Below are 21,349 nucleotides of genomic sequence, written 5' to 3'. Positions count from 1 at the left end.
TGGCATGGGGACAGTGACAAAGGAGTGGCAGTGTCATGGGGATGGGGGTGGCAGTGCCCTGGGGGACAGTGACAAGGGTGGCAGTGTCCTGGGGACAGGGACAGTGACAGTGACAGTGGTGGCAGTGCCCAGGGAGGGGTGGCAGTGCCCTGGGGAGAGTGACAAGGGCGTGGCAGTGCCCTGGGGACAGTGACAAGGGTGGCAGTGCCCAGGTGACAGTGACAGGGGGATGGAAGTGCCTCGGAGTCAGTGACAAGGGTGGCAGTGCCCAGGGAGGGTGGCAGTGCCCTGGGGACAGTGACAAGGGTGGCAGTGCCCAGGGAGGGTGGCAGTGTCCTGGGGACAGTGACAAGGGTGGCAGTGCCCTAGGGAGAGTGGCAAGGGGGTGGCAGTGCCCTGGGGACAGTGATGGAGGTGGCAGTGCCCAGGTGACAGTGACAGTGGTGGCAGTGCCCAGGGAGGGTGGCAGTGCCCTAAGGAGAGTGACAAGGGGGGTGGCAGTGCCCTGGGGACAGTGATGGAGGTGGCAGTGCCCAGGTGACAGTGACAGTGGTGGCAGTGCCCAGGGAGGGTGGCAGTGCCCTGGGGACAGTGACAGTGGTGGCGTGCCCAGGGAGGGTGGCAGTGTCCTGGGGACAGTGACAAGGGTGGCAGTGCCCTAGGGAGAGTGGCAAGGGGGTGGCAGTGTCCTGGGGGCAGTGACAAGGGTGGCAGTGCCCTAAGGAGAGTGACAAGGGGGTGGCAGTGCCCTGGGGACAGTGACAAGGGTGGCAGTGCCCTAAGGAGAGTGACAAGGGGGTGGCAGTGCCCTGGGGACAGTGACAGTGGTGGCAGTGCCCAGGGAGGGTGGCAGTGCCCTGGGGACAGTGACAGTGGTGGCAGTGCCCAGGGAGGGTGGCAGTGTCCTGGGGACAGTGACAAGGGTGGCCAGTGCCCAGGGAGGGTGGCAGTGCCCTGGGGACAGTGACAGTGGTGGCAGCGCCCAGGAGGGTGGCAGTGCCCTGGGGGACAGTGACAGTGGTGGCAGTGCCCAGGGAGGGTGGCAGTGTCCTAGGGACAGTGACAAGGGTGCAGTGCCCTAAGGAGAGTGACAAGGGGGTGGCAGTGCCCTTGGGACAGTGACAAGGGTGGCAGTGCCCAGGTGACAGTGACACGGGGATGGAAGTGCCCGGAGTCAGTGACAATGGTGGCAGTGCCCAGGGAGGGTGGCAGTGCCCTGGGGACAGTGACAAGGGTGGCAGTGCCCAGGGAGGGTGGCAGTGCCCTGGGGACAGTGACAGTGGTGGCAGTGCCCAGGGAGGGTGGCAGTGTCCTGGGGACAGTGACAAGGGTGGCAGTGCCCTAGGGAGAGTGGCAAGGGGGTGGCAGTGTCCTGGGGACAGTGATGGAGGTGGCAGTGCCCAGGTGACAGTGACAGTGGTGGCAGTGCCCAGGGAGGGTGGCAGTGCCCTAAGGAGAGTGACAAGGGGGTGGCAGTGCCCTGGGGACAGTGACAGTGGTGGCAGTGCCCAGGGAGGGTGGCAGTGTCCTGGGGACAGTGACAAGGGTGGCAGTGCCCAGGGAGGGTGGCAGTGCCCAGGTGACAGTGACAGTGGTGGCAGTGCCCAGGGAGGGTGGCAGTGCCCTAAGGAGAGTGACAAGGGGGTGGCAGTGCCCTGGGGGACAGTGACAGTGGTGGCAGCGGGGTGTCAGCCGGGCGTGTCAGTGGGGGGGTGTCAGTGGGTGTCAGCGGGGGGGTGTCAGGGGTGTCAGTGGGTGTCAGGGGGGTGTCGGTGGGTGTCAGCAGGGGGGTGTCAATGGGGTGTCAGTGAGGGGGGTGTCAGTGGAGGGTGTCAGCGGGGGGGTGTCAGTGGGGGATGTAAGCGGGGGGGTGCCGGGGGGGGTGTCAGTGGGGGGGGGGGGTCGGGCAGGGTGTCAGTGGGGGGTGTCAGTGGTGGGGGTGTCAATGGGGTATCAGCGGGGGGGGTGTCAGTGGGGGGGGTGTCAGTGGGGGGGTGTCAGGGGGTGTCAGTGGGGGTGTCATTGGGGGGTGTCAGTGGGGGTATCAGTGGGGGGTGTCAGCAGGGGGGGTGTCAGTGGGTGTCAGTGGGGGGGTGTCAGTGGGGGGGTGTCAATGGGGTGTCAGTGGGGTGTCAGTGGGGGGTGTCAGGGGGTGTCAGTGGGGGATGTCAGCAGGGGGGTGCCGGGGGGGGGTGTCAGTGGGCGGGTGTCAATGGGGTATCAGCTGGGGGGGTGTAAGCGGGGGGGGTGTCAGCGGGGGGCGGTGTCAATGGGGTGTCAGCAGGGGAGTGTCCGGGGGTGTTAGTGGAGGGGTGTCAATGGGGTGTCAGTGGGGTGTCAGTGGGGGGGTGTCAGTGGGGGATGTAAGCGGGGGGGGTGCCGGGGGGGTATCAGTGGGGGGGGTGTCGGGGGGGTGTCAGTGGTGGGGGTGTCAATGGGGTATCAGCTGGGGGGGTGTCCGGGGGTGTCAGTGGGGGGGTGTCAGGGGGTGTCAGTGGGTGTTAGTGGAGGGGTGTCAATGGGGTGTCAGTGGGGGTGTCAGTGGGGGGGTGTCAGCGGGGGGGTGTCAGGGGGTGTCAGTGGGTGTCAGTGGGGGGGTTCAATGGGGTGTCAGCAGTGGGGTGTCCGGGGGTGTTAGTGGAGGGGTGTCAATGGGGTGTCAGTGGGGTGTCAGCGGGGGGGGTGTCAGCGGGGGGGGTGTCAGCGGTGGGTGTCAGTGGGGGTGTCAGCGGGGGGTGGGGGGCCCGGGGGCGGGGGGGGGGGGGGTGTGTCGCGGCTCTCACCGGGGTGGCAGCGGCAGGAGAAGCTGTCCCAGTCGTCGCTGCAGTAGCTGTGGGGGGGGCAGGGCCCCGAGTCGCAGGGGTCGGGGAGGGCGCACCCCCCCTCCACGTTCACCCGCGTCGCCCTGCGCCAGGCTCAGGGTGCCCGCGCCGCCCGCCGCCGCCTCGCCCACGCGCAGGCCCTGCCGCAGCGGCAACCCCCCCCCCCCCGCCACGGCCCTGCGTCACGGCGTCCCTCCTGGGACCCCGGACACCCCCCCCCCTCCGCTGCCACCCCCGTAACCCCCCCCACCACCACCCCCACCGCCCCCGCCCCCGCACAGGGGGTACGGCTGTGTCCCCATCTCCCCCCCCAGCCACGTCATGGCCCTGCGCCCCCCCCCGCCCCGGCCCCCTTGTCCCCGCGCCCCCCCACGGCCGTGCCCCGTGGCCCCATGCCCACGTCCCCACCTGCAAACGGTGTCCCCCACCCGTCTGTCCCCTCTCCCCAGGTGACGTCCCCACGCCCTGTGCCATATGCCCCGTGTCCCCAGGTGATGTCCCCAAGCCCTGTGCCCATGTCCCCACATGCATCCAGTGTCCCCCCATGCCATACGTCCCCTGTCCCCAGGTGATGTCCCCACGCCCTGTGCCATCTGCCCCCTGTCCCCAGGTGATGTCCCCAAGCCCTGTGCCCATGTCCCCACATGCATCCAGTGTCCCCCCATGCCATACCGTCCCCTGTCCCCAGATGATGTCCCCACACCCTGTGCCATCTGCCCCCTGTCCCAGGTGATGTCCCCAAGCCCTGTGCCCGTGTCCCCACATGCATCCAGTGTCCCCCCATGCCATATGTCCCCTGTCCCCAGATGATGTCCCCAAGCCCCGTGCCCATGTCCCCACATGCATCCAGTGTCCCCCCATGCCATACGTCCCCTGTCCCCAGATGATGTCCCCACACCCTGTGCCATCTGCCCCCTGTCCCCAGGTGATGTCCCCAAGCCCTGTGCCCATGTCCCCACATGCATCCAGTGTCCCCCCATGCCATACGTCCCCTGTCCCCAGATGATGTCCCCAAGCCCCGTGCCCGTGTCCCCACATGCATCCAGTGTCCCCCCATGCCATACGTCCCCTGTCCCCAGATGATGTCCCCACACCCTGTGCCATCTGCCCCCTGTCCCCAGATGATGTCCCCAAGCCCTGTGCCACGTCCCTGTGCCCACGCCCCTCACCACTGTGCCCATGTCCCCAAGCCCTGTGCCCACGTCCCTGTGCCCGTGCCCCCTACCATTGTGCCCATGTCCCCATCTGTGCCCTGTGCCCAAATGTCCCCGTGCCATACGACCAGGCCCATGTCCCTGTGCTCACGCCCCTGTCCCCCGCTGCCATGCCCGTGTCCCCATGACCTATAGAATGTCCCAAGCCCTGTGCCCACACCCCTGTGCCCACGCCCCCCACCGCCCTGCTCATGTCCCCATGTCCCTGTGCCCATGCCCATGTCCCCACTGCCATGCCCGTGTCCCCATGCCCTGTGCCATGTCCCCATGCCCTGTGCCATGTCCCCACGTCCCTGTGCCCATGCCCCCCACCGCTGTGCCCACGTCCCCAAGCCCTGTGGCCACATCCCTGTGCCCAGCCCATGCCCCCCACTGCCATGCCCGTGTCCCCAAGCCCTGTGCCAATGTCCCCATGCCCATGCCCCCACCACCATGCTCATGTCCCCATGCCCTGTGCCGTGTTCCCACATCCCCCTGCCCATGTCCCCCACTGCCATGCCCATGTCCCCATGCCCTCTGCCATGTCCCCATGCCCTGTGCCATGTCCCCAAGCCCTGTGCCCGTGTTGACCACTGCCATGCCCATGTCCCCATGCCCTGTGCCATGTCCCCAAGCCCCGTGCCCATGTCCCTGTACCCACACCCCACCACCACCCTGCTAATGTCCCCATGTCCCTGTGCCCATGCCCATGTCCCCCACTGCCATGCCCATGTCCCCATGCCCTCTGCCATGTCCCCATGCCCCGTGCCATGTCCCCAAGCCCTGTGCCCGTGTTGACCACTACCATGCCCATGTCCCCATGCCCTGTGCCATGTCCCCACGTCCCCATGCCCATGCCCCCCACCACCGTGCCCACGTCCCCAAGCCGTGTGTCGTGTCCCCAAGCCCTGTGCCCACGTCCCTATGCCATGCCCATGCCCCCCGCTGCCATGCCCGTGTCCCCATGCCCTGTGCCATGTCCCCAAGCCCCGTGCCCACGTCCCTGTACCCACACCCCACCACCACCCTGCTAATGTCCCCATGTCCCTGTGCCCATGCCCATGTCCCCCGCTGCCACGCCCGTGTCCCCATGCCCTGTGCCATGTCCCCAAGCCCTGTGCCCATGTCCCTGTGCCCATGCTCATGTCCCCACGCCCTGTGCCGTGTCCCCATGTCCCCATTCTCATGCCCCCCACCACCATGCCCACGTCCCCAAGCCGTGTGTCGTGTCCCCAAGCCCTGTGCCCACGTCCCTGTGCCCATGCCCATGTCCCCCGCTGCCATGCCCATGTCCCCAAGCCTTGTGCCATGTCCCCAAGCCCCGTGCCCACGTCCCTGTACCCACACCCCCCCACCGCCATACCCATGTCCCCACACCCTGTGCCATGTCCCCATGCCCACATGCCACCCCCCCGCCCCTTTTGCCAACTCCCCTGTGCCCGATGTCCCCGTGTCCCCGTGTCCCCGTGTCCCCATACCTGCAGGCAGCCGCGGAAGCCCTGCTCCACGGTGCCCCCCTCGCCCGCCAGCCCCCCCACGCTCAGCGTCCTCAGCCGCAGCCCCTCCAGCTCCCCGGCCACGTCGGCCACCGCCTGTGGGGGGGGGACAGGGACACACACACACACACACACTCAGACCCCCCCCCCCCACCCAACCACCACCACCCCGGGGTGCGGCGGTGCCAGCCTTGGGCGAGCAGGGCAGGGTTGCCCGCTCCGTGCCTCAGTTTCCCTCATGGGTGTCCCCCCCACCCCCCCCCGGCACCTGGTGGCGGCCGTAGTCGAGGGCGAGGAGGAGGAGGGTGGCGGGGGGGGCACGGCCGGGGGCCCCCCGCAGCTCCAGCTGGAGGTGATGCCAGGCGCCATCGTTGACCTTGGCGTGGGGCAAGCGCAGCAGGGCCAGGCGGGCCCCCCCCTGCCAGACCCCCGCCTCCGCCTGCCCCTCGCTCAGCTGCATGGCGGGGGGGGGGGGGGGGTGGTCAGTGACACCCGGGGATGGGGGGGGGGAAGAGCCCCCCCCATGGCACTGCCCCCCCCGGGCAATAACCAAATAACCATACCCCCTTCCCCCAGGGCAACACCCCCCCCCTCCAGGACAGTAACCCCAGAAGGGAAGGACCCCCCCTGGGAATAGCCCTATGGCAATATCACCCCCCTTCCCCCCCCCCCCCCCGCAAAGTAAATACCCCCCCCCCCGGGGAAATACCACACACCCCCCCCTCAGGCACTAACTCCCCACCAAGGGCCGATAGCCCCCTCCAAGGGCAATAGCCCCCCCGCGCCAGCATTGCCCCTCAGGGCAATACACCCCCCCTCCATGGCCACGACCCCCCAGGGCGATACCCCCCCTGGCACTGACTCCCCCCACCCAGGGCAATACTCCCCCCGTAGCCATGCCCCCCCCCCCCCCCCCCGGTTATACCCCCATGGCCACGACCCCCCAGGGCAATACCCCCCCTAAGGGCAATCCCCCCCCATGGCTATACCCCCCATGGCTATAGCCCCCAGGGCAATACACCCCCCCCCCAGGGCAACACCCCCTTCTAAGGGCAATACCCCCCCAGGGCGATACCCCCCCAGGGCGATACCCCCCCCTAAGGGCAATCCCCCCCCCAGGGCAATCCCCCCCCCCATGGCTGTACCCCCCATGGCTATACCCCCCTCTAAGGGCAATTCCCCCCCAGGGCAATAGCCCCCCCATGGCTGTACCCCCCCATGGCTGTACCCCCCATGGCTATACCCCCAGGGCAATCCCCCCCCAGGGCAATACCCCCCCAGCACTGACCCCAGGGCAATACCCCCCCCCCCGCCCCATGGCCATAACCCCCCCCCCCAAGGGCAATACCCCCCCCAAGGGCAATTCCCCCCCCAGGGCAATACCCCCCCGTGGCTGTACCCCCCATGGCTATACCCCCAGGGCAATACCCCCCCAGCACTGACCCCAGGGCAATACCCCCCCCCCCGCCCCATGGCCATAAGCCCCCCCCCCAGGGCAATACCCCCCCAAGGCAATCCCCCCACCATGGCTATACCCCCCAGGGCGATACCCCCCCCTAAGGGCAATATCCCCCCAGGGCAATACCCCCCCCATGGCTGTACCCCCCATGGCTATACCCCCCAGGGCAATACCCCCCCTAAGGGCAATACCCCCCCCCCATGGCTTTACCCCCCGAGGGCAATAACCCCCCCTGGCACTGCCCCCAGGGCAATACCCCCCAAGGCAATCCCCCCCCATGGCTATTCCCCCCCAGGGCAATACCCCCCCAGCACTGACCCCAGGGCAATACCCCCCCCCCGCCCCATGGCCATAACCCCCCCCCTAAGGGCAATACCCCCCCCATGGCTATACCCCCCCAGGGCAATACCCCCCCCGGGCAATACCCCCCCCAGGGCAATCCCCCCCAGGGCAATCCCCCCCCATGGCTTTGCCCCCCGAGGGCAATAACCCCCCTGGCCCTGCCCCCCGGGCAATCCCCCCCCCAAACGGCCGTACCCCTGAGGGCAATCCGCACCCCCCCCCACCCCCAACCCCCCTCCTCCCCCGCCCCCCCCCCCCCCCCACCCCGGGGCCGCGTCCCCTCCTGGGGTGGCACCTGGAGGGTGATGGCGGCGCGGGGGCCAGCGCTGGCCCGCAGCAGTAGCCCGCTGGGGTGCCGGGTGCGGAACATGAGCCCCAGGTGCCAGGGGAGGGTGAGGGGCAGCACCAGCCCGTTCCAGCCCAGCCGGCTGCTGCCCACGAACCGCTGGGGACTCGCCATCTCTGCGGGGACACGGGCGGTGGTGGCCGGGGGGTGGGGTGGGGGGGTGAGGGTGCTGACACCCCCCCCCCCCCCCCAACACACACCCCCCCCACCCCCCCCAGAAGACCCCCCCCATCTCCCCGGTACCTTCCTGGCAGGTCTTGCCCCCGTAGCCCAGCGGGCAGCGGCAGCTGAAGCCGTCCCACTCGTGCACGCAGGTGCCACCGTTGTGGCACGTGGTGGTGTCACACAGCGTCTTCTTGGCAGGGCAGCCTTGGGGGGACACGGGGGGGACGGACGGGGACGGGGGCGGGGGGACGACACACACACACCAAGGGGTCACAGGTCAGCCCTGCGCCCCCAGCCAGCCCCACGGCCTGCCTGGCCCCAGCCCCGTGTCCCCGTGTCCCCCATGTCCCTGTGTCCCCGTATCCATGTCCCTGTGTCCCCATGTCCCCCGTGTCCCCTTGTCCCCACGTCCCTTTGTCCCTATGGCCCCATGTCCCCATGGCCCCTTGTACCCACATCCCCTTGTCCCCGTGTCCCCATGTCCCCGTGTCCCCTTGTCCCCATGTCCCTTTGTCCCTATGGCCCCATGTCCCCTTATCCCCAAGTCCCCTTGTCCCCATGTCCCTGTGTCCCTTTGTCCCTATGTCCCCGTGTCCCCTTGTCCCTTTGTCCCTATGGCCCCATGTCCCCTTGTCCCCATGTCCCTTTGTCCCTGTGTCCCCTAGTCCCTATGTCCCCACGTCCCCGTGTCCCCTTGTCCCCTAGTCCCTATGTCCCCGTGTCCCCTTGTCCCCATGTCCCCAAGTCCCCTTGTCCCTTTGTCCCTATGGCCCCATGTCCCCTTGTCCCCATGTCCCTTTGTGCCTGTGTCCCTTTGTCCCTACGTCCCCTTGTCCCTGTGTCCCCATGACCCCATGTCCCTGTGTCCCCATGTCACTGTGTCCTGTGTCCCCATGTCCCCTTGTCGCCCTGTCCCCGTGTCCCCTTTTCCCCGTGTCCCCATGTCCCCCGTCCCCATGCCCAGGGGGCATGGAGACCCTCAGGCACTGGGTCCCCAAACCCCCGAGCCATCGTCCAGCCCCACGGCACTGGCACGGTGACACCCCTGGCCCCCCATCCAGCCCCACACTCTGCCCCCCCCTCCTGTCTTTACCCCATAGCCCCCAGCCCCATTGTTCTCATGGCCAAGGGGCACAGAGACCCCCCCCCCCCCCAAGCACTGCCCAGCCCCGTGCCCCCCGGATTGATCCCCCTCCAGCCCCACACCCTGGCACCCCCTTTACCCCCCAGCCCCACGCCCGGAGAGCGCAGAGACCCCTGGGCACTGCCCCAGCCCCACGTGCCCTACTCCCCCTCCAGCCCTGGTGCCCCCCAACCCCATGCCCAGGGGACCCAGCCCCCCATGGCCCCCCGGACCCCCATGCAGCCCCACACCCTGGCCCCGCCTTTACCCCATAGCCCCTAGCCCCACGCCTGGAGAGCCCAGAGACCCCCCCCCAGCACTGCCCCATGCCCTTGATCCCCCTCCAGCCTTGGCACCCCACAACCCCATGTTCCCATGCCCAGGGGACAACAGCCCCCCATGCCCCCCCGCCCCGGACACCCCCATCCAGCCCCACACTCTGCCCCCCCTCCCGTCTTTACCCCATAGCCCCCAGCCCCATTGTTCTCATGGCCAAGGGCACAGAGACACCCCCCCCCCCCAAGCACTGCCCAGCCCCGTGCCCCCCGGATTGATCCCCCTCCAGCCCCACACCCTGGCACCCCCTTTACCCCCCAGCCCCACGCCCGGAGAGCGCAGAGACCCCTGGGCACTGCCTCAGCCCCACATGCCCTACTCCCCCTCCAGCCCTGGTGCCCCCCAACCCCATGCCCAGGGGACCCAGCCCCCCATGGCCCCCCGGACCCCCATGCAGCCCCACACCCTGGCCCCGCCTTTACCCCATAGCCCCCAGCCTCATTGTTCTCATGGCCAAGGGGCACAGAGACCCCCCCCCCCCAAGCACTGCCCAGCCCCGTGCCCCCCGGATTGATCCCCCTCCAGCCCCACACCCTGGCACCCCCCTGACCCCCACCCCCACCCCCCGCCACCATCCAGCCCCACGCATTTCCCCAGCCCCATATCTCCTGGCACACACCACCACCCCCCCACCCCCCCCCCCCCCCCACCAGCCTCCAGCCCCAGCCCCTTGCCCAGCCCCACACCCCCCCCCGCCGTGCCCCCCACCGGGCAGGGTGCCGTTGTTGGCGATGAAGGCGGCCATGTCGACGGGGCGCTGGTCGATGTGGAGGTGCCGCATGCACCCCACGAAGTGGCGGCTGCGGATGGGGAAGCTCTCGGGCAGGGTGGGCACCCCCCCCAGCAGCAGCGGCCCCGTCAGATCCAGCGACCTGCAGCACCCCCGCCGTCACCCAGGGCATCCCAAGGGAGCCCAAAGACAACCCCCCCTCCCCCCCAACCTATGGGGACCCCCAGGCATCCCCAAGGGAATCCCCCACCCATGGGGAACCCCCAAGAGATCCCCACACCCATGAGGGCATCAAGGGACACCGACCCCCCATGAGATTCCCCCACCCATGGGGATCCCAAGGGACCCCAAAGACATCCCCGCCCATGGAGACTCCAAGGGAACACCCCCCCCTCCCCCCGCAAGGGACCCCCACCCATGGAGTCTCCAAGGGACCCCCGAGGGACTCCCCCACCCATGGAGACCCCCAGGAACCCCCACCCATGGGGACTCCAAGGGACCCCCGAGGGACCCTCACAGGATCCCCCACCCATGGGGATCCCAAGGGATCTCCAGGGATCCCCAAGGGACCCCCGAGGAACGCCCCCCACCCATGGGGACCCCCAAGAGATCCCCACCCATGGGGATCCCAAGGGAGCCCAAAGACACCCCCACCCATGGAGACTCCAAGAGACCCCTGAGGGACCCTCACAGGACCCTCCACCCATGGGCATCCCAAGGGACCCCCCAAGGGACCCCCATCCATGAGGTCTCCAAGGGACACCCAAGGGACTCCCACCCCCACCCATGGGACCCCAAAGGACCCCTCCCCCAGACCCCCACCCGTTGGGACTCCAAGGGACACCAACAGACCCCCCACCCATGCTCAAACCCATGGGCAACCCAGAGAACCCCCAAGGACCCTCCCCCCCCCCCATGGGGACCCCAAGGGACCACCCCCCGCAACTGTCTCCTCATCCATGGGGACCCCAAGGGACCACCCTCCCCCCCCCCCCCATCTCCTCATCCACGGGGACCCCCAAGGGACTCCCCCCTACCCCTCAATCCATGGGGACCCCAAGGGACCCTCAAGCCCCTCACCCATGGGGACCCCAAGGGACCACCCCCCCCCCCCACCCATCTCGTCACCCATGGGGACCCCCCAAGGGACTCCCCCCTACCCCTCCATCCATCGGGACCCCAAGCCCCCCACCCATAGAGACCCCAAGGGACCACCCTCCCCACCCAGCCCCTCATCCATGGGGACCCCCAGGGACCCCCCGAGCCCCCCACCCATGGGGACCCCAAAGGCCCCCCCCCCCCTCACTTCTTGCTGCCGGACTGGGTGCCCTGGGCGGCGCAGGAGTAGTTGCCCAGGAGGGGCCCGAAGCGCAGCGCCATCCCCGGGTCACAGTCGTCCACCGTCACCACGGCCACCTTCTGCTCCGAGGGGCCCTGGGGCACCCCCGACCGGCCCAGCACCGGCTGGGGGGGGGCGTTCAGCCTTCCTCCCCCCCCCACCTTCCTCCTCCTCCTCCTCCTCCTCTTTCTCCCTTCCGACCCCCTCTGCCCCCCCCGCATCTCTCCCGCCCCTCTGCTCCCCCCATCCCTCTGGCCCCCCCCCCCGCCCCCCCCAAGTCCCTCCCTCCAGCCCCTCTTCCTCCAGCCCCCCCCCACACTGCCCCCCCCAGCCCCTCTTCTTCTGCCGCCCCCAAACCCCCCCACCCTCCAGCCCCCCCCCAAACCCCCACCCTCCATCCCTCTGCCTCCTCTTCCTCCACTCCCCCGGACCCCCACCCTGCTCCCCTGCACCCCCCGCAGCCCCCCACCCTGCCCCTCCAGCCCCCCCGGCCCCCCCCCACACTGCCCCCCCCAGCCCCTCTTCTTCTGCCGCCCCCAAACCCCCCCACCCTCCAGCCCCTCCAGCCCCCCCCAACCCCCCCCCCTCCATCCCTCTGCCCCCTCTTCCTCCACCCCCCCCCAGACCCTCACCCTGCCCCTCCGACCCCCCAAACCCCCGCCCCTCCGCCCCCCACATCTCTCCACCCTGCTCCCCCCATCCCTCTGTTCCCCCCCCCGCCCCCCCCAAGTCCCTCCCTCCAACCCCCCCAGACCCCAACCCTGCTCCCCTCCATCCCCCCAAACACCCCCCCCGCTCCCCCCCATCTCTCCGTCCCCCAACCCCCCCATCCCCTCCAGCCCCCCAAACCCCCCTCCTGCTCCCCTCCAGCCCCTGCCCCCCCCCAACCCCCACCCTCCACCCCCCCAGCCCCCCACTCTGCTCCTCCAGACCCCCAGACCCCCCCAACCTGCTCCTCCAGCCCCTCTTCTTCTGTCCCCCCAAACCTCACCCCACTCCCCCCATCTCTCCGTCCCCCAAACCCCCACCCTCCACCCCCCCGACCCCCCCTGCTCCCACCCATCTCCTCTTCTTCCACCCCCCCCAGCCCCCCAACCTGCTCCTCCAGCCCCTCTTCTCCTGTCCCCCCGAACCCCCACCCCGCTCCCCCCCATCTCTCCATCCCCCAACCCCCCCCAGAACCCCACTCTGCTCCTCCAGACCCCCCCACGCCCCCACCCTCCATCCCTCTGCCCCCTTTCTCCATCCCCCCAGCCCCCCACTCTGCTCCTCCAGACCCCCCCCCCAAACCCCCCCCCCCACCCTCCGATCCCCCCCCCATCCCCCGTGCCTGCTCCCCCCATCTCTCTGACCCCCCCAGTCTCACCCCCAATTCCCCCCACCCCAATGCCCCCCCCCCCCCCAGGTGCCCCCACCTTGTTGTAGTAGTGGAGCTGGACGCGGTGCCACTGCCCGTCGCTGACGCCGCCCGGCACGTAGGGTGACACCGTGGTGGTGGTCTCGCCTGCGGGCACCAGCCGTGGGACAGCGGGCACAGCCCGGGGAGGGGGCACGGGGGGCACGGGGGGCACGGGGGGGAAGGATCGGAGGGATGGGGGGGGGGGGCCCAGGGATGGGACGCCCGGGATGCAGTGCCGGGGATGCAGTGCAAGGGACGCGATGCCCGGGATACAGCGTCAGGCAGTGCCAGGGATGCAGTGCCAGGGACGGGATGCAGTGCCAGGGACAGCGATGGATGGGATGCAGTGCCAAGGATGGGATGCAGTGCCAGGGGTGGGATGCAGTGCCAGGGATGAGATGCAATGCCAAGGATGGGATGCAGTGCCAGGGATGAGATGCAATGCCAGGGACAGCAATGGATGGGATACAGTGCCAGGGGTGGGATGCCAGGCAGTGGCCAGGATGAAATGCCAGGGATACAGTGCCAAGGATGGGATGCAGTGCCAGGGACACCGATGGATGGGAGGCAGTGCCAGGGACGGGATGCAGTGCCAGGGACAGCAATGGATGGGAGGCAGCGCCAGGGATGGGAGGCAGTGCCAGGGTTGGGATGCAGTGCCAGGGACATCGATGGATGGGATGCAGTGCCAGGGATGGGATGCAGTGCCAGGGACACCGATGGATGGGATGCAGTGCCAGGGACATCAATGGATGGGATGCAGTGCCAGGGGTGGGATGCAGTGCCAGGGGTGGGATGCAGTGCCAGGAACATCAATGGATGGGATGCAGTGCCAGGGGTGGGATGCCAGGCAGTGGCCAGGATGAAATGCCAGGGACACAGTGCCAGGCAGTGCCCGGGATGCAGTGCCCGGGATGCAGTGCCAGGGATGCAGTGCCAGGGATATACAGCATGGGATGCAGTGCCAGGGATGTGCAGGATGGGAGGCAGTGCCAGGGATGCAGTGCCAGGGATGCAGTGCCAGGCAGTGCTGGGGATGTGCAGGATGGGCCGCGGTGCCCGGGATGCAGTGCCAGGGATACACAGCATGGGATGCAGTGCCCGGGATGCAGTGCCTGGGATGCAGTGCCAGGGATGTAGTGCCAGGGATACGCAGGATGGGATGCAGTGCCAGGGATGCAGTGCCCGGGATGCAGTGCCCGGGATGCAGTGCCAGGGATGCAGTGCCAGGCAGTGCCAGGGATACGCAGCATGGGATGCAGTGCCCGGGATGCAGTGCCAGGCAGTGCCAGGGATATACAGCATGGGATGCAGTGCCAGGGATGTGCAGGATGGGAGGCAGTGCCCGGGATGCAGTGCCAGGGATGCAGTGCCAGGCAGTGCTGGGGATGTGCAGGATGGGCCGCAGTGCCCGGGATGCAGTGCCAGGGATACAAAGCATGGGATGCAGTGCCCGGGATGCAGTGCCAGGCAGTGCCAGGGATACACAGCATGGGATGCAGTGCCCGGGATGCAGTGCCAGGGATGCAGTGCCAGGGATACGCAGGATGGGATGCAGTGCCCGGGATGCAGTGCCAGGGATGTAGTGCCAGGGATACGCAGGATGGGATGCAGTGCCAGGGATGCAGTGCCCGGGATGCAGTGCCAGGGATGCAGTGCCAGGCAGTGCCAGGGATACGCAGCATGGGATGCAGTGCCCGGGATGCAGTGCCTGGGATGCAGTGCCAGGCAGTGCCAGGGATATACAGCATGGGATGCAGTGCCAGGGATGTGCAGGATGGGAGGCAGTGCCAGGGATGCAGTGCCAGGGATGCAGTGCCAGGCAGTGCTGGGGATGTGCAGGATGGGCCGCGGTGCCCGGGATGCAGTGCCAGGGATGCAGTGCCAGGGATACGCAGGATGGGATGCAGTGCCCGGGATGCAGTGCCCGGGATGCAGTGCCCAGGATGTAGTGCCAGGGATACGCAGGATGGGATGCAGTGCCAGGGATGCAGTGCCCGGGATGCAGTGCCAGGGATGCAGTGCCAGGCAGTGCCAGGGATACGCAGCATGGAATGCATTGCCCGGGATGCAGTGCCCGGGATGCAGTGCCAGGCAGTGCCAGGGATATACAGCATGGGATGCAGTGCCAGGGATGTGCAGGATGGGAGGCAGTGCCAGGGATGCAGTGCCAGGGATGCAGTGCCAGGCAGTGCTGGGGATGTGCAGGATGGGCCGCGGTGCCCGGGATGCAGTGCCCGGGATGCAGTGCCAGGGATACGCAGGATGGGATGCAGTGCCCGGGATGCAGTGCCCGGGATGCAGTGCCAGGGATACGCAGGATGGGATGCAGTGCCAGGGATGCAGTGCCCGGGATGCAGTGCCCGGGATACGCAGCATGGGATGCAGTGCCCGGGATGCAGTGCCCGGGATGCAGTGCCAGGCAGTGCCGGGGATGCGCAGGATGGGCTGCGGGGCCATAGGGGGATGGCGCGCGGGGGTGGCACGGGGTTGGCACGGGGTGGGGGGGGGGGTGGCGCGCGGTGGGGGGGGGGTGGGGTGTGTGGGGGGGTCGCGTCGCCCGTACCTGCCGAGAAGGTGAGCTGGACCTGCTCGCCCACGATCTCCAGCGCCACGAAGTCGTGCTTCTCGTTGAAGCGCCCGTTGTAGAGCAGGAGCCCGTCCCGCTCCTTGGTGGCAAACCTGGCGCGGGGACGAGTGCCAGGCTCTGCCCGCCACCCCCCCGGCCCCCCCGTCGTACCCCCCCCACCCCCGCCACCACCACCACTTCCCTGCCCCGTGCCACACGGGACACGCCGGCACCCCCCTGTCCCCAGCGGGTGCCCCCCCACCCCCTTGTCCCCGCGCCAAGGGGTCGCCCCAACGTCCCACTGCCCCCGTCCCGTGCCAGCCGGCTGCCACCCTGGCCCCTGCCCCACTGCTCCTGCCCGTGCCCATGGGGTGGCCGCCACCCCACGCTCCACCACCCCACCCAATGCCCACGGGGCACCCAGCACCCCACGCCCCAGATGATGCCCATGGGGCACCCCGGCACCCCACAGCCCATCGCCCCAGATGATGCCAAAGGAGCACCCAGCACCCTCCACCCCCTCACCCCAGATGATGCCCATGGGGGGCCCATCACCCCAGGTGATGCCCACGGGGTCCTGTCACCCCGCACCCCCAATTACATCCATGGGGACATCATTTCCCCACGTCCATCGCCCCACGCCCCATTGCCCCACGTGTTGCTCCCGGGGCACCCATCACTGCCCACCCCATCTGATGCCCGTGGGGCACCCGTCACCCCACATCCCATCCCCCCAGGTGATGCCAAAGGAGCACCCATCACCCCACGCCCTAGATGATGCCCATGGAACAACCATCACCCCCCCACACCTCTCTGACACCCACAGGACACCCATCACCCCACATCCCATCGCCCCAGGTGATGCCCACAGGGTCCCATCACCCCACACCCCCATCCAATGCCCATGGGGCACCCAGCACCCCACACCCCAAACGATGTCAAGAGGACGCCCACCACCCTATACCCCACCACCCCACACCCCAGGTGGTGTCCATGGGGCACCCAGCACCCCACACCCCAAACGATGTCAAGAGGATACCCACCACCCTATACCCCACACCCCAGGTGATGCCCACGGGGTCCCATCACCCCACACCCCCATCCAATGCCCATGGGACACCCAGCACCCCACACCCCAGGTGGTGTCCGTGGAGCACCCAACACCCCCACACCCCAAACGATGTCATGAGGACACCCACCACCCCACATGATGCCCGGGGGACACCCAGCACCCCACACCCCAAACGATGTCAAGAGGACACCCACCACCCTATACCCCACCACCCCACACCCCAGGTGATGCCCACGGGGTCCCATCACCCCACACCCCCATCCAATGCCCGGGGGGCACCCAGCACCCCACACCCCTAATGATGTCAAGAGGACACCCACCACCCTACACCCCACCACCTCACCACCCCAGGTGATGCCCGGGGGACACCCAGCACCCCCCACCCCATCACCCCAGGTGATGCCCATGGAACAACCATCACCCCCCCCACCTCTCTGATGCCCCTGGGACACCCATCACCCCCCCACCCCTCTGATGCCCGGGGGCCACCCGCCCCCCCCGCCTTGACCCCCCCCGTGACACCCCCCTCCCCGGAGGCTCACGTCAGGGCGAGGGTGAAGTGGAAGCGCTGGCGGAGGCCGCGGAAGGTGAGGAAGGAGCGCGGGGGGAAGCTGCGGGTGCTCATGGTGCAGAAAGGCTTCTCGTAGTGCCCGGGGGGGCACTGGCAGCGGAACCCCCCCACCAGCAGGTTGAGGCAGGTACCCCCGTTGCGGCAGACCCCCGGGGCGCAGCGGCCCCCCCCGGGCGCTCAGCTCGCAGCGTTCCCCTGCGCGAGGCCCACATGGCACCCAGCACCCTGCCCAGGGCGCGGGGTACCCCCGACACCCCCAAAATGGCGGGGGGTGGGGTGGGGGGGGTGGGGATCCCCTCTCCCATCCCTCACCCCTCCCCCCATCAGCTCCAGAGCAGCTTTATCCCCAGCGCCATCACCCTGGCAACCACCTCCCGTCGCCATGGCAACCGAGACAAAGCCCCCCCCCCCCGCCCCCCCCCCAAAGCATCCCCTCCCCCACCAGCTTGCACCCCCCCACCCGGGTGTCCCGTGGGGGCTGGGGGTGCCGAGGGGTCCCCAGGGATGGGGTTGGGGGGGGGGGGGGGGGGCGGCTGTCCCCAGTGCCACCATGTGTGTCCCCCCCTGCCCAGACCAGCTGTGGTGGGGACGGGGGTGTCCCCACACCCTAGAGCGTCCCCATGGCTCTGCCCCCACCAGTGTCGTGTCCCCCCCCCCACCTCCGCCGCAACCTCCTGCAGGGACCCCACTGGGGTGGGGGGACAGAGGGGACAGGGGACGTGGAGGGGGACGGGGGGACAGGGACAGGGGAGGGGGAGCAGGGAGAGAGGGGTGGGATGGAGAGAGGAGGGAAGAGAGATGGGAGAGGAGGAAGATGAAGGTGTTGGAGACAAAGGGGAGGACGGAGGGGTGGGGATGGAGGAGGGACGGAGGGATGGATGGATGGATGGATGGAAGAGGGATGGAGGAGGGATGGAGGGATGGATGGAGGGATGGATGGAGGGGTGGATGGAGGGATGGATGGAAGGATGGATGGATGGAGGGATGGATGGAGGGATGGATGGGAATGGAGGAGGGATGGATGGGGAGGGATGGAGGGATGGGAATGGAGGAGGGATAGAGGATGGATGGGGATGGAGGGATGGATGGAGGGATGGATGGATGGAGGGATGGATGGAAGGATGGATGGGAATGGAGGAGGGATGGATGGAAGGATGGATGGGGAGGGATGGAGGGATAGATGGAAGGAAGAATGGGAATGGAGGAGGGATGGATGGGGAGGGATGGAGGGATAGGAATGGAGGAGGGATAGAGGATGGATGGGGATAGAGGGATGGATGGGGATGGAGGGATGGATGGATGGATGGTGGGATGGATGGAGGCATGGATGGAGGGATGGAGGGAGATGGAGGGAGGGATGGGGATGGATGGATGGATGGATGGAGGAGGGATGGATGGGGATGGATGGAGGAGGGATGGACAACAGGGGATGGCTGATGGAAGGACAGCTGAGGAAGGAACGGATGATGGAGGGCTGAAGGGAACAGGATGAAGGGACGACCATGATGGATGGTGGAGGGACAACAGAAGAAGGGATAGATGAGGAAGGCTGATGAGGAATGGGAAGAAGGCTGATGGGGACAGACCATGGAGGGACACCAGAGAAAGGGACAGGCAATGGCGGTCTGAAGGGCTGATGGAGATGGACGCCAAGAGGGAGGGAGGGAGGGAGGAATGGATGGATGGATGGATGGATGGATGGATGGATGGATGGATGGATGGATGGATGGATGGACGGACGGATGGATGGACGGATGGATGGACAGACAATGGAGAGCCAAAGGAGAGCTGGATGAAGAGGTGATACGGATCGACACCAAGAGGATGGGATGGATGGATGGATGATGGAGGGATGAAGAGGAGCTGGATGAAGGAATGATAGGGACGGATAACGGAGGGACAGCTAAGGAAACGGGAGATGAAGAGGAGCTGGATGAAGGGGTGATGGGGAGGGACACCAGGAGGACAGGACGGATGGATGGATGGATGACGGAGGGCTGAGAAGAGCTGGATAAAGGAATGCTAGGGATGGATGATGGAGGGACAGCCAAAGGAGGGGTAGATGAAGAGGAGCTGGATGAAGGGATGATGGGGATGGGTGACGGAGGGACAGCTAAGGAAAGGGGAGATGAAGAGGAGCTGGATGAAGGGGTGATGGGGAGGGACACCAGGAGGACAGGACGGACGGACGATGGAGGGCTGAAGAGGAGCTGGATGAAGGGATGGTGGGAAGGACAGCTGAGAAGGAGTAGCTGGAGGGGAACCGGTTGAAGGGATGACGGAGACGGACACCAAGAGGACAGGACGACCGCTGGAGGGCTCAAGGGGACAAGGTGACGGCAGGGACGGGAGGAGGCAGGGAGGCGCCGGCCTCTCACCAGTGAAATCCTCGTGGCACTCGCAGGTGTAGCCGCCCTCGCGGCTCCGCAATCGCCCGTTGCTGCCGCAGGGGCTGGAGTAACAGAGGTCGATCTCCGTCTCGCAGTAGTCGCCAGTGAAACCGGGGCGGGCAGCGGCAGCGCAGGCCGGTGACGGGATGGATGGGGCGGAAGAGGATGGTGTCGGAGGCGAGGAAGGGGGCCGAGCTGTCGAACTGGAGGACGGAGACGCAGCGCATGTAGTTCTCGCAGGGCTCGCGCAGGCAGATGTTGTCGTCGAAGGGCAGGACGCGCTGGGCCGAGATGGCGGCCAGCAGCGAGCGGTTGAGGTAGAGCCGCTCCTGCAGCTCCTCGGAGGAGAAGAAGCGGGCGCTGTGCCCCGAGGCCGGCGGCAGCAGCACCGAGAGGCTGACGTTGAGGATACGGGCCGTCCCCACGTCCGTGTCCGTTTGGATGTTGAAGAGGACGACGCGGTGGCGGGGGGTGGCCAGGACGGCCGCCACGCCACCCCCTCCAGGAAGCGGCTGAGCAAGGGGGAGAGGAATCGCTCCTGGGACATGTCGGCCAAGCGTAGCGTGATGCTGTTGCTCAGCATCTCGTCCGTGATCACCGTCACCCGCAGCGTGCACTGCGCCGTCGCGCTGTGGGACCCCGTCTGTGGGTGGGGAGGGGACAGAGGGGGTCAGTGACAGCACCGGCCACCATGGCATGGGGACGGTGGTGGTGATGGGACACCCATCCCACATGGCCACCATGGCATGGGGACGGTGGTGGGGATGGGACACCCATCCCACTTGGCCACCATGGCATGGGGACGGTGGTGGTGATGGGGACACCCCATCCCACTTGGCCACCATGGCATGGTGGCCAGTGTGGGATGGGTCCCACATGGCCACCATGGCATGGGGACGGTGGTGGTGATGGGACACCCATCCCACTTGGCCACCATGGCATGGGGACGGTGGCGGTGAGGGGACACCCATCCCACTTGGCCACCATGGCATGGGGACGGTGGTGGGTGATGGGACACCCATCCCACTTGGCCACCATGGCATGGGGACGGTGGCGGTGAGGGGACACCTGTTCCTCTCGGCCACCATGGCATGCGGACAGTGGCGGTGATGGGTCACCTGTTCCACTTGGCCACTATGGGATGGGGACAGGGTGGTGATGGGGCACCCGTCCCACTTGGCCACCATGGCATGGGGACGGTGGTGGTGATGGGGCACCTTTTCTGCTCGGCCGCCACGGGATGGAGATGGTGGTGGTGATGGGGCACCCATCCCTCTTGGCCACCATGGGATGGGGATGGTCCTGGCTATGGGGTGCCCATCCAGCTCAGCTGCTGCAGGCTGAGGGTGGCACTGGCTCTAGGGCTGGCACTGGTTATGGGGCACCCGTCCCTCTCGGCCACCGCAGGATGGGGACAGTGCTGGCTATGAGGCACCCATCCTGCTCGGCCACTGTGGGATGGGGCTGGGGGATGGGGCTGGCACAGGCTATGGGGCACCCATCCCACTCGGCCACCATGGGATGACACCAGCACTGGTTATGGGGCTGGTACTGGTTATGGGGCACCCATCTCACTTGGCTACCAGGGGGTGGCACCCACTGGCTATGGGACACCGGTTCCACTTGGCCACCATAGCATGGAGATGGCACTGGTTATGGGGCCAGTCCCGGTTATGGGGCACCTGGCCTGCTTGGCCCCACTGCAGGGGACAGTGTGATGGGAACAACGATGGCTATGGGGCCGGAATTGGCTATGGGGCGCCCGTGTCACTTGGATGGGGACAATGGGATGGGGGCCAGTGGGATGGGGACAGAGGGATGGGGGACAGGGGGATGGGGGACAGCGGGATGGGGACAATGGGATGGGGACAGCGGGATGGGGACAGTGGGATGGGGACAATAGGATGGGGGACAATGGGATGGGGACAACGGGATGGGGACAGTGGGATGGGGACAATAGGATGGGGGACAATGGGATGGGGACAACGGGATGGGGA

The 21,349-nt window shown here is 68.0% G+C and overlaps 2 protein-coding genes across 2 annotated transcripts in view; one reads left to right on the top strand and one right to left on the bottom strand.

The window, feature by feature from the left end:
- The window catches only part of SLC16A4 (solute carrier family 16 member 4), a 383,212-nt gene that overhangs the window by 356,569 nt on the left and 5,294 nt on the right, over nt 1-21,349 (top strand). The gene's annotated exons all lie outside the window — the stretch shown is intronic.
- CELSR2 (cadherin EGF LAG seven-pass G-type receptor 2) overlaps nt 1-21,349 on the bottom strand; it is a 46,191-nt gene that overhangs the window by 23,606 nt on the left and 1,236 nt on the right. Inside the window, 16 exon segments of the mRNA XM_054181593.1 lie at nt 2,784-2,904; nt 2,906-2,962; nt 5,494-5,607; nt 5,780-5,965; nt 7,608-7,774; nt 7,902-8,027; nt 9,991-10,154; nt 11,319-11,476; nt 12,767-12,855; nt 15,317-15,432; nt 16,934-17,130; nt 17,132-17,157; nt 19,341-19,467; nt 19,469-19,849; nt 19,852-19,995; nt 20,928-21,001. Of these exon segments, the coding sequence (XP_054037568.1) occupies nt 2,784-2,904; nt 2,906-2,962; nt 5,494-5,607; nt 5,780-5,965; nt 7,608-7,774; nt 7,902-8,027; nt 9,991-10,154; nt 11,319-11,476; nt 12,767-12,855; nt 15,317-15,432; nt 16,934-17,130; nt 17,132-17,157; nt 19,341-19,467; nt 19,469-19,849; nt 19,852-19,995; nt 20,928-21,001 (2,247 nt within the window).

Source organism: Rissa tridactyla, chromosome 21 (assembly GCF_028500815.1).
Source record: "Rissa tridactyla isolate bRisTri1 chromosome 21, bRisTri1.patW.cur.20221130, whole genome shotgun sequence".
In the NCBI taxonomy this organism is placed as follows: domain Eukaryota; kingdom Metazoa; phylum Chordata; class Aves; order Charadriiformes; family Laridae; genus Rissa; species Rissa tridactyla.
The sequence above is the reverse complement of the archived record's forward strand: the minus strand, read 5'-3'. Positions and strand labels throughout refer to the sequence as shown.